Raw genomic sequence first — 13,886 nt, 5'->3', positions numbered from 1 at the left:
TCCTTCCACCTCTCCTCTCCTTCCACCTCCTTTCTTTTCTTCCCCTTTCCCTTCCCTTCCTTTTTTTCCTTTTTTCCCCTTTTCCCTTTTCTCCCTTTCTTTTTTTTCCCTTTTCTTTCCCCCCTTTTCCCTCTCCCTTTCCCCTTTTCCCCTGCTTTTTCCCCTTTTTCCCCAACTTTTCTTTCTTTCCTTTTTTTTGTTGTTTTCTCTCCTGTGCTGTGTTTGGGTTTGGTTTATTTTGCTGATCCAAGGATTGAATTTGTCTAGAAGTGTCTTAAATGTGCAGTGGGAATCAGCCTAAAGGAGATACAAAAAAATGAAAGGCAAAAAAAAAAAAAAAGATAAAAATGGAAAAAAAAAAAAAAAGGAAAAAAAAATTCAAAAATTTCAAAAATTGACCCAAATTTGGCTCTGGTTTGGTTCATTCTGGGAGGGTTTGGGAGGTTTTGAGGCCATTCTGGGGGATTCTGGAACCACTCAGGGAGGGTTTGGAGCCACTCTGGGAGGTTTTGGTTCATTCTGAGACAGTTTGGAGCCACTCTGGGAGGTTTTGGAGCCACTCTGGGAGGTTTTGGAGCCACTCTGGGATGGTTTTGGTTCATTCTGGGAGAGTTTGGTTCATTCTGAGACAGTTTGGAGCCATTCTGGGAGGTTTTGAGTTCATTCTGAGACAGTTTGGAGCCACTCTGGGAGGTTTGGAGCCACTCTGGGAAGTTTTGGTTCATTCTGGGAGAGTTTGGTTCATTCTGAGACAGTTTGGAGTCATTCTGGGAGGTTTTGGAGTCATTCTGGGAGGTTTTGGAGCCACTCTGGGATGGTTCTGGAGTCACTCTGGGAGGTTTGGAGTCACTCTGGGAAGTTTGGAGCCACTCTGGGAGGTTTTGGTTCATTCTGAGACAGTTTGGAGCCACTCTGGGAGGTTTTGGTTCATTCTGAGACAGTTTGGAGCCACTCTGGGAGGTTTTGGTTCATTCTGAGACAGTTTGGAGCCACTCTGGGAGGTTTTGGAGCCATTCTGGGAGGTTTTGGAGCCATTCTGGGAGGTTTTGGGGCCATTTTTTTGTGATTTGAGTTAATTTTGGGAGGTTTTGGTTAATTCTGGGAGCTTTTGGCTCGTTCCGAGGCAGTTTGGAGCCATTCTGGGAGCTTTAGAGGCACTCTGGGAGGTTTTGGTTCATTGTGGGAGCTTTTGTTTCATTCTGGAACAGTTTGGAGCCACTCTGGGAGGTTTTGGGTTCATCCAGGGAGGTTTTGGGGCCAATCTGGGAGATTCTGGAAGCAGTCTGGGAGGTTTTGGAGCCATTCTGGGATGGTTTGAGGCCACTCTGGGAGGTTTCAGCTCATTCTGGGGGAGCCTGGAGCCATTCTGGGAAGTTTAGGGGAGGTCATTTGGGGATTTTTGGGGGGTCAATTTGGAGGGTTTGAGGCCATCATCCCTGGGTGTGACATCATCCCTGGTGTCCCATCTATCCCTAGATGTGACATCATCCCTGGGGTGACATCATCTCTAGGGTGACATCATCCCTGGTGTCCCATCCATCCCTAGATGTGACATCATCCCTGGGGTGACATCATCTCTAGGGTAACATCCCTAGGTGTGACGTCATCCCTGGGGTGACATCATCTCTAGGGTGACATCATCCCTGGGGGTGACGTCATCCCTGGTGTCACATCCATTGCAACCATGGCACAGGCAGCAGAGGGATGCTGCAGCTCCCCTACCCTTTTCCTGCCCCCACCAAACTTGGGTTGCCACCAACCAACCTTCCGCTGTCACTGCCCCCCCGGGTGCCCAACACCACTGCCCACAGCTTGCCAACACCACTGCTCCCCAAGTGCCCAATTTCACTGACCCCCAGGTGCCCAATGTCACTGCCCCACAGATACCCACCACCACTGCCCCCCCAGGTGCCCAGTGTCACTGTCCCCCCCAAGTGCCCAATGTCACTGCTCCCCAGACACCCACCACCACTGCCCCCCCAGGTGCCCAATGTCACTGCCCCCCAGGTGCCCAATGTCACTGCCCCCCAGGTGCCCAATGTCACTGCTCCCCAGACACCCACCACCACTGCCCACAGCCTACCAACATCATTGCCCACAGCTTGCCAGCACCACTGCCCACAGCCTTGGTGCTTCCCCAGCCCCGGTGCTGCCTGCCAGTTGCCAAGGAGCATCCCGGTGGCCAGGCGTGCTCCCGGCTGGCAGGGCTGGCACGGCTGGCACGGCTGGCACGGCTGGCACGGGCAGGCCGAGCAAACAGGAAGCACTCAGCCTTTGTTAGTCCCTGCCTGGGCTGCGTTAAACATTGATCCGGGAGCTGGAGCCGCCAGGAGCCAGCAGGGCCCAGCGCTGGGACCCGCAGGTGAGTCCGGGCACAGCCTGGGGGCACCTCCCGAGGTGGGCTGAGAGTGACTGGCACCCTGCTGCCCGCCGCACAGAAGGTGGCCGCTGGGTGCTGTGACCTCCAGAGATGCCCCTTGGTGTGTGGAGGGCACCTGGAAGGGCACCTCGGGGGGCAGGGCTGGGGTCGGGACCAGCCCCACTCACTGGCAGGGCGGTGGCAGAGGAGGGCACTTGGGCTGTGCCAACAGCGCCTCCGTGCCCGGCTGCGGGCAGGGGCCGGGGGGCTGGCCGGGGACAGAGGGTGGCTGCCCGCGGAGCCACCACCCTGCCGTGGGGACGGAGCTCACGTGGGGCGCAGGAAGGGCAGCGGCAGCCTCGGTCCGGGGCTGGCAGCGGCGCTGGGCAGCGGCCAGCAGGAAGCGGCGGCAGAGGATGGGACCCTGGCACTGCCCGCGGGGGTGAGGTGGGTGAAAGGGCATGGGGGTGGCAAAAGGAGGCCCCCAACACCCGGACCCCCTGAGGGGGTGCAGGGGACAGGGGCACTGCTGGCACCGTGCCCCCCACAAAGGGATCTGGGGGGGCTATGGGAGCCGAGGATGGGACCCTGGCACTGCCCGCGGGGGTGAGGTGGGCTACAGGGCACGGGGGTGGCAAGTGGAGTCCCCAACCCCCAGACCCCGTGAGCGGTGAGGGAGGGATGGAGGTGGCAGTGGGGATGCTGCTGTCACTCTGCCCCCCCGCCCCGTCTCCAGGGTGGGTCTTGGGGGTGGGGGTGGGGGTGGGGGGGTTGCTGCAGTGACAAAAGATGGGACTGGCACCGCCCCGGGCGTGGGGGGCACAAGGTGGGCTACAGGGGGTGGGGGCGGGAAGTGGGGGGGCCGCTGAGGGGTGCAGGGGGGAGGGACATGGAGGATGGAGTCAGGGCTGGGGGGAGCTAAGTGACCACGGACCCCCCCTGCCCACCTCCACCGGGCGCTTCCCTCCTCATCCTGCGCCTCCTTCCTCCACCAACCCCCCCCCGTGCCCACGGCCGCGGGTGGGGGGCAGGCGGCGCTGGGCGTGGGGCCGGGAGGCTGCGCGGGCGTGGGATGAGTTCAGCCTCTTTGGCTCCGCTCCCTGGATCCCATCCCTGGAAATGTCCCTGGAAACTCTGAGTGGGCTCAGCCCTGCGCCGGCTCGGGGGGGGGGCTGGGGGGGTGGGCAGCGAAAGCACCCCCCGGGGGTGCCCAGGGCACGGCGAGACCCAACAGCAGTGAGGACTTCGCCTGGGGACCCCTCCCCGGGGAGGGGTTCGCCTTGCAGAGGATCTGACCCCCCCTCTCCCTCCCCTCCTCTCTCCTCCCTCCCCCCCCTCCCGGCACAGTTTGCTTCGCTGGGTTTGGTTTCTGCCTTCCCTCTCCGTGGGGCTGCCTGAACCCTCCGTGCCCCCCACCCCCGGGCACCTCAGCTGGCATCACCCAGGAGGTAAGAGCAGGATGATCGGGGGGGGGGGACGGGACACAAGGTTTGGGACTGGGGGGAGCAGGAGGGATGGGGCTGGCCCCCGGGGGGGTGGGGATAGGAATGGAGCGGCACTGGTTGGGCTGCGCTGGGAGGGGGGTGCCAGTCTGAGCCGTGTTGTCCTTGTGCCCGAGGGCCCTGCGTGCCCAGGACCTCCGCTTCCCCACGGCGGTGCCAACGATCAAGTTCAGCCCCGTGGCCGTCAAAGCCTGGGGGGGGGGGGGCAGGGGTGGGGGTGGGGAACGCAGCAAGGAGCTGGGGAGGGGTTCCCAGCCCCATCTGCCCCACCAGAGTGGCACACAGGGCACCGTGCCAGGCTGGCAGCCCCCCCGGTGCCACCAGCTGCCCTCTTTGAGGAGGGCACTGTGTGGTGCTGGGCTCGACACAGGTCCCCTGTGGCATCCGCGGGTCCCGTGGGGGCTGCCCAGGCCCCGGTGGGGATGGAGATGCTGGGGGACAAGCAGGGCCCCTGGCAGTGTCCCCTGGCAGTGTCCCCTGGCAGTGTCCCCTGGCAGTGTCCTGGGGCAGCTCTTGCCTGGCACAGCCTCACCCCCCCCCCACAGCAGCGCCGGGAGCCGTTCTGGGGGGAGGGGGGAAGGGAGGGTCCCTTGCCCCCCCCATGGCTCCCCTGTGCCACGGCCCTGGGCACGGCAGCGGCGATGGTGAGCCAGGGCCCAGTTGCCCTTCCAGCGGGGTGGTGCCAGGCAGGGCCGCGCGCTCCGGGCACCTCTTCCCCCCCCCCCCACCTCTGCCCCCTCCCTGTTTGCGCTGCTGGGTGGGGAAATTTTTTCTGCCTCTTCAGTTTCTCAGCCCCGAGGAGGCTCTGCCCTGGCAGGCAGCCTGCTGCCAGCCCCACGTGCCCGGGCACCGCTGCCAGCCGCATGCCACCGCGCCGGGATGCCAGAGCAGCTCGGTCACTGCCCTGTGCCACTCTGGGCTGGGGCTTTGCCGCCCCCCACCCCAAAGAGCCCAGGGAGGGGTCTGGGTGGTCCAAATCCACATGGGGAACACCCGGGAGAGCTGTGCCAGGGCTGCTCCTTGCCCGCTTCCCCTGGCACCGTCAGGCTTCTCGAGCTGGGGGACGGTGCCATGGTGGTTGGCATCCGCCTGTGGTGTCCTCTGCCCCCCTGAGCTGCAGTGGACTGCGCCATGGTGGTTGGCATCCCCCTGTGGTGTCCTCTGCCCCCCTGAACTGCAGGGACCGGGGCTGGCACAGGGATTCCTTGGCACAGCCTGGTGAGACAAAGCTGCAGGGGGCAGACAGGGATGGGACCTCCACTTTCTCACAGGGCATGGGCACCCCCAGGGCACCATGGCAGCACCCCAAGGCCATGGCAGGCCAGCTCCTGCCCCCCAGCACCAGCCAGGCTCTGGGCACAGAGGATGTCTCCCACTCGCCGCCGTGGGTGCCCCCACAGCACATGGCACAGAAGGTGAGTGGGGACCAGGGGCTGCTGCATACCCGGGGGGGGGCATTCGGGGAACCCCTTTGCCCCCTGCCACTTTGCCCCCGTGCCAGCCTCCCCCCTGTGCCACAGGTGCCCATCATCCGCCACCGCGGCTCCAACACGCTCAACTTCGACTTCCGTGACAGCCGTGGCACAGCCCAGCCTGCCCCGGGGGCACCCAGGATCCCAGGTACCCACCCCGAGCACCCCCGAGGGGCACGCGTGGGCACTCCCGAGGGCTCACCCTCACCCACCTTGTCCCCAGTTAGGGAGTGGTACCAGACCTGGCCAGCCAAGGAGGCGAAGGTCCCCAGCACCCTGGCACCCCCCGGCCCCACGCCCACCCCCGGGGCCGTGCCAGCCTGTCCCCGCCCGCCAGGCTGCTCTGCCACCTGGACCAGGGACGGCAGGCGCCGGGAGAGGCGCTGGGTGAAGTACGATGGCATCGGGCCCGTGGACGAGACAGGGATGCCCATCGCCTCGCGCTCCGTGAGTCGGGGGGCACAGGGCTGGGCTGCTCCCCCCCTTTGGCACCCCCTCACCGCCCCGCCTGTGCCCACAGAGCGTGGACCAGCCCCGGGACTGGTACCGCAGCATGTTCCGGCAGATCCACCGCAAGCTGCCTGGTGAGTGCTGGTGCCACGGCCCGGCCCGGCCTGGCACGGCGCAGGGTGGCACCCACTCATCTCCTCCCACGCCCCCCAGAGCCAGACTGGGATGCCCAGCGCTGCCCCGTGGGCAAAGGCAGCTCCTCGGCCCCCATGGTGCCCCCAGACTCACGCAGGAAGGAGATGGTGCCCACTGATACCCACGGCGTGCCCAACGGGCTGGACTGGTGAGCGTGGCACAGGGCAGGGGGGGGCACTCATCCCCGGTGGGTGCCCACGGGGTGTGGGGCTGAGCTCCTCCCGGCTCCCCGCAGGACCCCCTGGGGTGCCACTGGTGCCACCACGGAGCCTGGCAGCATTTTTGACTATGAACCAGGGAGACCCTCGGTGCTGGAGCAGCTCCGGAGCTCCCCGCAGCAGGTAGGGGTGGCCCTGGCATGGTGCTGATGGGCACCGCAGTGGGCACACACCTAACCAGCCCCTTGTCCTTCCCAGCCCCTGGCAGCAGTGCCACCAGCACGGGCTCAGTCCATCGAGGTAAGATGCCAAGGGCAGGAAGGGAGCTGGAGGTGGCAGTGGGGGGGGGTGGTGCTGGCACCTCTGCTGCTGGGATGTGCGGCGTGGGCAGTGCCAGCCTTGCCCACCACAGTCCTGCCTGCGCAGGTGCTGCTGGAGCAGGAGCTGGAGCAGCTCAGCGAGGAGCTGGACAATGACATGAGAGCCATGGAGACGAGACGGCGCCCAGGCCAGGTACCCAGTGCCCATGCCAGGTACCCAGTGCCCATGCCAGGCACCCAGTGCCCATGCCAAGCACCCAGTGCCCATGCCAGGCACCCAGCACCTCTGCCTGGTACCCAGTAACCTGCCAGGTACCCAATACCCCTGATAGGTACCTGGTACCCTGCACAGTACCTCTGCCAGGTGCCCAGCACCCTGCCAGGTACCCAGTACCCTGCACAGCACCCTGCTCAGTGCTCCCGATAGGTGCCCAGCACCCTGCCAAGCATCTCTGTCAGGTACCCAGTACCTTGCCCAGCATCTCTGCCAGGTGCTCAGTACCCTGCCCAGCACCCTGCTCAGAACCCCTACCAGGTACTCAGTACCCTGCCCAGCAGCTTGCACAGTGCCCCTGATAGGTACCCAATACCCTGCTAAGCACCTCTGCCAGGTGCTCAGTACCTTGCCCAGCACCCTGCCCAGTGCCCCTGATAGGTGCCCAGGACCCTGCCAAGCGTCCCTGTCGGGTACCCAGTACCCTGCCCAGCACCCTGCTCAGAACCCCTACCAGGTACTCACTACCCTGCCCAGCACCCTGCCCAGTGCCCCTGATAGGCACCCAGCACCCTGCTCAGCATCTCTGCCAGGTACCCGGCATCCTGCCAAGCACCTCTACCAGGTGCCCAGCACCCTGCCCAGTGCCCCTGATAGGCACCCAGCACCCTGCTCAGCATCTCTGCCAGGTACCCGGCATCCTGCCAAACACCTCTGCCAGGTGCCCAGCACCCTGCCCAGTGCCCCTGATAGGCACCCAGCACCCTGCTCAGCATCTCTGCCAGGTACCCGGCATCCTGCCAAACACCTCTGCCAGGTGCCCAGCACCCTGCCCAGTGCCCCTGATAGGCACCCAGCACCCTGCACAGCATCTCTGCCAGGTACCCGGCATCCTGCCAAGCACCTCTACCAGGTGCCCAGCACCCTGCCCAGTGCCCCTGATAGGTACCCAGTACCCTGCCAAGCACCTCTGCTAGATACCCAGCACCCTGCCCAGCGCCCCTGCCAGGTGCCCAGCACCCCCTGCCAAGCTACGCAGCCCCCTTGGGCGCATGCCCAGCTGGACGTGCGCACATCCGGACGGCTCTGCTCTGTCGGGGGCGGGGGGGGGGTGTGTCGGACTCGGTGATCTCCTTTGGGTCCCTTCCAACCCCTGCGATCCGCGATCCGGATGCGTGCCCGGGCTGGCGGCAGGCAGAGCTGCCCCGCGGCGGTGCCCCCCGCCGGCGTGCCCGCGTCCCTGGGACGTTAGGACCCTGTCCGTCTGTCCGTCCGGCTGCACTAGGACCCTGTCCGTCTGTCCGTCCGGCTGCAGGCCGGGCCCGGCCTCCCGGGTGATTAATTTTTCTCTTCCCCCCCCCCCACCCCTCTCCATCCCCTCCCTCTCTCCCTCCCTCCCCTCCCTCCTCCCGCTCCCCTCCGGCTCCTCTCGCAGGACTCCTCTCGCTCCCCCGCTCCGGCCCCCGCCCGGTGAGTAGCGATCCCCGTCCCGACCCCCTCCCCAAATCCCACTCTAACTGTGTGTGTGCATGGGGGGGGGGGTGTCATAACAGCAGGACAGGGCCCCCCCTCCTCCCCCTCACTTGGAGCGGGACCCCCCCCGCCGCCTCCCGGCTGCAGCCGTCGGTCCCCTACAGACCCCTCCGCGGACCTCCCCCTCCCCAAATATCGCTGCTGATCACCTCCCCCCACCCCCCCCCAGCGGCGGGGGGGAGCACCCCGGCGCCAGGCAGGCTGCCCGGTGGGTGGGACGGGGACAGAGCGGGGCTGAGCCCAGCCCGTCCCGGGACGCCGTGTCCCGGCGCTTGGCTCCAGCCCAGCCGCGGCGGCGGCGCTCGGTCCCCGACCGCCCTGGCCCCGCTTTGAGGCGGGGGAGGTCGGGGGGAGGATGGCGATGACGATGCTGATGGTGCTGCTGCACCCCCGGGATAAGGGTGGGTACCCCCAGCCCGCCCCTGGCAGCGAGAGGGGAACCGATCGAGCCGGCCCCGACTTCTTGTAGGACCTACCATAAGCAACCCCCTCCCTGCCCCCCCTTCCCAAGGGGTGCTTGGGGCTGGCAGAGCCCTGCCTGAGCCCTCCCCCGGCCTGCGTTTTGGGGGAGGAGCGGGTGGAATTTGGGCACTGCTGCGTGCCCCCCAGGAGCGAGGTTATCCATTAGCCAGGGGCCCTGCCCAGCTCCCGGCTTCCTGCTCGGCCGTGCCAGGGAGGTGCCACTGGCACCGCGGGCAAACTTTGGACCTGTCCTGCTTGGTTGCCCCTCGGATGAGACCCTGAGGGGTGCAGCGAAGGTGGGGGGCGGGGGGCACGCTCCAGCACCCCTGCTTCTGGGGGGTGGGTCCTGGGGAGCGGCAGGGCTGGGAGCAGGGAGGGCACAGGACTGGATGTGAGGCTCAGCTGTGCCCTGAGTTGTTGTCACCCCCCCCCCGGACCCTCAATCAGCCTTAAAATGAGACTCCGGGGGGGGCACATACCCCAGCATGGGGGTCCTGAGGGTCCTGGGGAGCAGCAGGGCTGGGAGCAGGGAGGGCACAGGACTGGATGTGAGGCTCAGCTGTGCCCTGAGTTGTTGTCACCCCCCCAGGACCCTCAATCAGCCTTAAAATGAGACTCCGGGGGGGGGCACACACCCCAGCACGGGGGTCCAGGGGAGCAGCAGGGTGGGCAGCAGGGAGGGTGCAGGACTGGATGTGAGGCTCAGCTCTGCACCCCCCAGGAGCCCCCCAGTCACCCCTAAAAGGAGGCCCTGTGGGGGTGCAGCTGTCTGGGGAGCCTCCAGTGTCCCAGTCCTGGGTGGGGGCAGGGGTCAGTGGGGTCGAGAACAGGGCAGGGTGCAGGGCAGCAGTGCTGGGTCTGGGGCTCAGCCCTGTCCTGGTTTGTTCACACACCCCCCACCCCCCCCCCCCCCAGGAGCCCACTGTCACCCCACTGGCTGCAGACCCCCCCTGGCACCCAGCACCCACCTGCCAGCCCCAGCATGGAGCGAGGTGGCCTGGGGCTGGCTGCTGACTGGAGCCGTATGGCCCCCAGCAGAGGTGAGACCCCTCCCCCCGCCCCCTCCCCCCCATTCCCCTTGCCCCCACGCCCCCCAGCTGAGTCAGTGGCTGGCACCCCACGTTTCTGCAGACACCCTCAGGCCAGAGACCCTCCCCAGCCTGCCTGCCTTGGGGGACCCCACGGAGGCTGTCAGGAGGGAGGAGAAGAAGGTGAGGTTGGGCTGATCCCATCCCACCCGGGACTGGGAATGGCTGGGATGGGGACACTCCCTCCCCCCCTCCGTAACTGCTCCCCTCCCCCCCCAGAGGAGAGCTGCTCGCCTCAAGTTCGACTTCCAAGCTGAGTCACCCAAGTGAGTGGTAGTGCTGCTGGGGGGGACCCTGGGGGCTGGGGGGGGGGACAAGAAGAGCCCCAGGTTGTGAGGTGGCCATGCTGGGCGTTCCCTGTGGTCCCTTGGGTGGTGGATGGGAGCTGGAGGAGCCCCAGGGTTTGGGGTGGCTGTGCTGGGGGTCCCCTGTGGTCCCTCAGGTGGTGGATGGGAGCTGGGGGAGCTCCAGGATGTGAGGTGCCTATTTTGGGGGGGGGGGTCTCTGCTGTGTCCCTGTGGTACTTTGGGCTCTAGATAGGGGCTGGAGGAGGCCTGGGATGTGAGGTGACCATGCTGGGGGTCTCCTGTGGTCCCTTGGGTGGTGGATGGGGACTGGAGTTGCTGCAGAACGTGGGGTGACCATGGAGGGGGTCTCCTGTGGTCCCTCAGGTGGTGGATGGGAGCTGAGGGAGCTCCAGGATGTGAGGTGCTTATTTTGAGGGGGGGTCTCTGCTGTGTCCCTGTGGTACTTTGGGCACAAGATAGGGGCTGGAGGAGCCTCAGGACGTGAGTTGACCATGCCGGGGGGGGGGGGTGGGAGTGTCCCTGCTATGTCCCTATGGTCCCTCAAATGGTGTCTGGGGACCAGAGGACCCCTGTCACGTGGGGTGGCCATGCTGGGGGTCCCTACTGTGCCCCCCTGGTACATTGGGGGCTGGATGGGGGCTGGAGGGACCCCAAGATGTGAGGCAGACACACACTGGGGCGGGGGGTGGGAGTGCCCTGCAGTGAGGGTGGTGATGGGTGGGAACTGGAGGAGGTCCAGGCTGTGCCAGGCTGGGGCCGGGCTGCTGCCCCTGGGCACTGCCCCTTGCAGGGAGCTGACCCTGCAGAAGGGAGACATCGTCTACATCCACAAGGAGGTGGACAGGAACTGGCTGGAGGGCGAGCACCACGGCCGGGTGGGCATCTTCCCCTCCAACTACGTGGAGGTGAGCCCGGGGGTGGAGGGGGGCAAAGGGGGCAGCCGGGCGTGGAGAGCCTGGCGGTGCCCCTCACCCGCGGCTCTCTGCCCGTCCCCTGCCGCAGATCCTGCCCCCCACCGAGGTGCCCAAGCCCATCAAGGCGCCCAGCATCCAGGTGCTGGAGTATGGCGAGGCTCTGGCGCTGTACAACTTCCGAGGGGAGCTGCCGGTGGAGCTCTCCTTCCGCAAGGTACCGCCGCGACGGGACGGGACGGGCCGGGCCGCGCTGTGCCCTGCCCTGCCCTGCTCTGCCCTGCCCTGCCCTGCTCTGCCCTGCTCTGCCCTGCCCTGCTCTGCCCTGCCCCTGCCCTGCTCTGCCCTGCCCTGCCCTGCCCCTGCCCTGCCCTGCCCTGCCCTGCCCTGCCCCTGCCCTGCCCTGCCCTGCCCTGCCCTGCTCTGCTCTGCCCTGCTCCTGCCCTGCCCTGCCCTGCCCCGCTCCGTCCTGCCCCTGCCCTGCTCTGCCCTGCCCTGCCCCTGCTCTGCCCTGCCCTGCCCCTGCCGTGCTCTGCTCTGCCCTGCCCTGCTCTGTCCTGCCCCTGCCCTGCTCTGCCCTGCCCTGCTCTGCCCCTGCCCTGCTCTGTCCTGCACCTGCTCTGCCCTGCTCTGCCCTGCCCCTGCCCTGCCCCTGCCCTGCTCTGCCCTGCCCCTGCCCAGCCCCTGCCCTGCCTCTGCCCCGCCCGTGCCCTGCCCTGCCCTGCCCTGCCCCTGCCCCTGCCCTGCCCCTGCCCTGCTCTGCCCTGCCCCTGCCCCTGCCCCTGCCCTGCCCCTGCCCTGCTCTGCCCTGCTCTGCCCTGCCCTGCCCCGCTCTGCCCTGCCCCTGCCCTGCTCTGCCCTGCCCCTGCCCTGCCCTGCTCTGTCCTGCCCCTGCCCCTGCCCTGCTCTGCCCTGCACCTGCCGTGCCAGGCCGTGCCGTGCCGTGCCACGCTGAGCCCTTCCCTCCTGCCTCTGCCAGGGTGAGCAGGTCTGCCTGGTGCGGAGGGTGGACGAGAACTGGTACGAGGGGCGCATCTCGGGCACCAGCCGCCAGGGCATCTTCCCTGCCACCTACGTGCAGGTGCAGAAGGAGCCGCGCGTGAAAGCCAGCGCCGAGGACTTCGCATCCTCCCCCTCCTCCTCCTCCTCCAGCCCTCGGCTCACAGCCAGGTCCCCCTCCCTGCAGCGCTCTCCCGGCCCCCAGGGCTCCCCCCTTGCCGCTGGCTCCCCGAGGCTGGCAGAGCAGGGTCCTGGTGAGGCCAGGCTGTGCCCATCCTCCCCCCACCAGCTCGGCTTCTCCTTCTCCCACTCGCCAAAGCTACCCCACGCGGGCACCCCTCGCCCCTCGCCAGCCCCCGCTGGCCCCCTGCAGCCTCCCACCGCCCACCCCCAGGAGCCTTGGAGCCCCAAGCAGGTGAGGCAACCCCGTCCCTGGCACCGCACCCTGGCACTGCTGCTGCGGGGCGAGCCCTGCCTCCTAACTCACCCACCCTTGCAGTGCCCAGCCCTGGGGGCACCTCCTGGCACCCGCCCCGAGCCTGCCCCATCCTACAACGGCTCCGAAATCCGATGGACGCCGTAAGTAAGGCCGGGACCGGCAGGGCGGTGGCGCCAATGCCGGGCAGCAGGGGGCAGTGCCAGGGTGGCACGGGGCGGGTGTGGGTGTCCCTGGCCACGCTGTGTCTCGCAGGTACCGGGCACTGTACCAGTACCAGCCCCAGAACGCTGACGAGCTGGAGCTGCTGGAGGGGGACCGAGTGGATGTGATGCAGCAGTGTGACGATGGCTGGTTCGTGGGTGCGTGGGCACGGGGCCGGGGACAGGTTGGCACCGCGGCGTCCCCTCCCCACCCCCCTAACTCTTCAGTTATCCCCTCCCCCTCTTAGGCGTGTCCAGGAGGACGCAGAAGTTTGGCACCTTCCCTGGCAACTACGTGGCACCGGTGTGACCCACGGAGAAGAGGAGCCCCCGGTGGGAGATGGGGGTGTGTGTGTGTGGGGGATTGTCCCCACCGTGCCACCTCGGCCACCCCTACAGCCCCACCGTGGCCCCTCTGCCTGGCCCCTTCCGTGGGCACAAAGTGCCTCCAGCTCCCTCCTGCCCCTATGGGGCTGCTTCTAACAGGGACCAATCCCCTCCACCACCTCAAGGCCTTAACCTGACCCCCCCCCCGCCCTCCCCCACCCCTCTCTCCACTGCTGCCTGATCCTTTCTCACCCACTCTGGCCGGTGCCAGGCCTGGCCATGACGGTGGTGACCCTGAGCCGTGGCTCTGGTGCCATGCCACATGCCCAGGCAGTTGTGGATGCTTCTTGTGGCACCATTAAAGCTCAAGCTCAGCCCCAGTCTGGTGGTGCTGGGTGGGATGGTGCCCGCTGGCAGAGGTGGGGTAGTGGGGGCCGTGCTGGTGCCCCAGGGGGGTGTCAGGCTGTGTGGTGGGGACCTGGTGCTGGGCAGGGTTACAGCAGTGCATGGGTGGGGGGGGGCTGCAGGGGCTGGGCACACACTGCATGGGGGTGTGGGGCAGCAGTGGGGTGTGAGAGGCAGCAGTGAGGGGGGGCTGCAGAGCAGTGTGGGGGGGCTGCAGAGGAGTGTGGGGGGCTGCAGGGCAGTGTGGGGGGGGCTACAGAGGAATGTGGGGGGGCTGTAGAGCAGTGTGGGGGGGGCTGCAGAGGAGTGTGGGGGCTGCAGAGCAGTGTGGGGGGGCTGCAGTAGGACAAGTGGTGCTGCAGCAGTGCCCAGGGCAGGTTGCAGCGCTGCATGGGCGCTGCAGGAGGACACTTAGGGCAGTGGGACAGAAGGGGCCGCAGCAGTGCCCGGGGTGGGGGTGGCATCGCTGCCTGCCGTGCTGGACGGGCACGGTGCTGGCATGCTGGGACGCTGCACGGTGATGCCACAGCCGCTGCGCCAGCTC

The 13,886-nt window shown here is 66.9% G+C and overlaps 1 protein-coding gene across 3 annotated transcripts; it reads left to right on the top strand.

The window, feature by feature from the left end:
- The first annotated feature begins 5,136 nt into the window (after window positions 1-5,136).
- SORBS3 (sorbin and SH3 domain containing 3) lies at window positions 5,137-13,343 on the top strand. Of its 3 annotated transcripts, XM_064175579.1 has the most exons (18): window positions 5,137-5,276; window positions 5,382-5,481; window positions 5,557-5,780; window positions 5,854-5,917; window positions 5,997-6,126; window positions 6,214-6,319; window positions 6,395-6,436; window positions 6,563-6,649; window positions 8,106-8,140; window positions 9,581-9,705; window positions 9,797-9,876; window positions 9,973-10,019; window positions 10,852-10,966; window positions 11,064-11,189; window positions 11,952-12,386; window positions 12,471-12,550; window positions 12,663-12,769; window positions 12,859-13,343. In XM_064175579.1, the coding sequence occupies exons 1-18, from the start codon at window positions 5,175-5,177 to the stop codon at window positions 12,918-12,920; spliced, it is 2,067 nt and encodes a 688-aa protein (XP_064031649.1). In that variant the 5' UTR covers window positions 5,137-5,174; the 3' UTR covers window positions 12,921-13,343. The 3 variants fall into 3 exon arrangements, with proteins under 3 accessions (XP_064031649.1, XP_064031648.1, XP_064031650.1); XM_064175578.1 differs by having other exon boundaries at window positions 5,382-5,780; XM_064175580.1 differs by lacking the exon at window positions 12,859-13,343 and having other exon boundaries at window positions 5,382-5,780; window positions 12,471-12,554; window positions 12,663-12,751.
- The last annotated feature ends 543 nt before the right edge of the window (window positions 13,344-13,886 follow it).

Source organism: Pogoniulus pusillus, chromosome 42 (assembly GCF_015220805.1).
Source record: "Pogoniulus pusillus isolate bPogPus1 chromosome 42, bPogPus1.pri, whole genome shotgun sequence".
In the NCBI taxonomy this organism is placed as follows: Eukaryota; Metazoa; Chordata; class Aves; order Piciformes; family Lybiidae; genus Pogoniulus; species Pogoniulus pusillus.
Note: the sequence above shows the minus strand (reverse complement) of the source record. Positions and strands in the feature narration are given on the sequence as shown.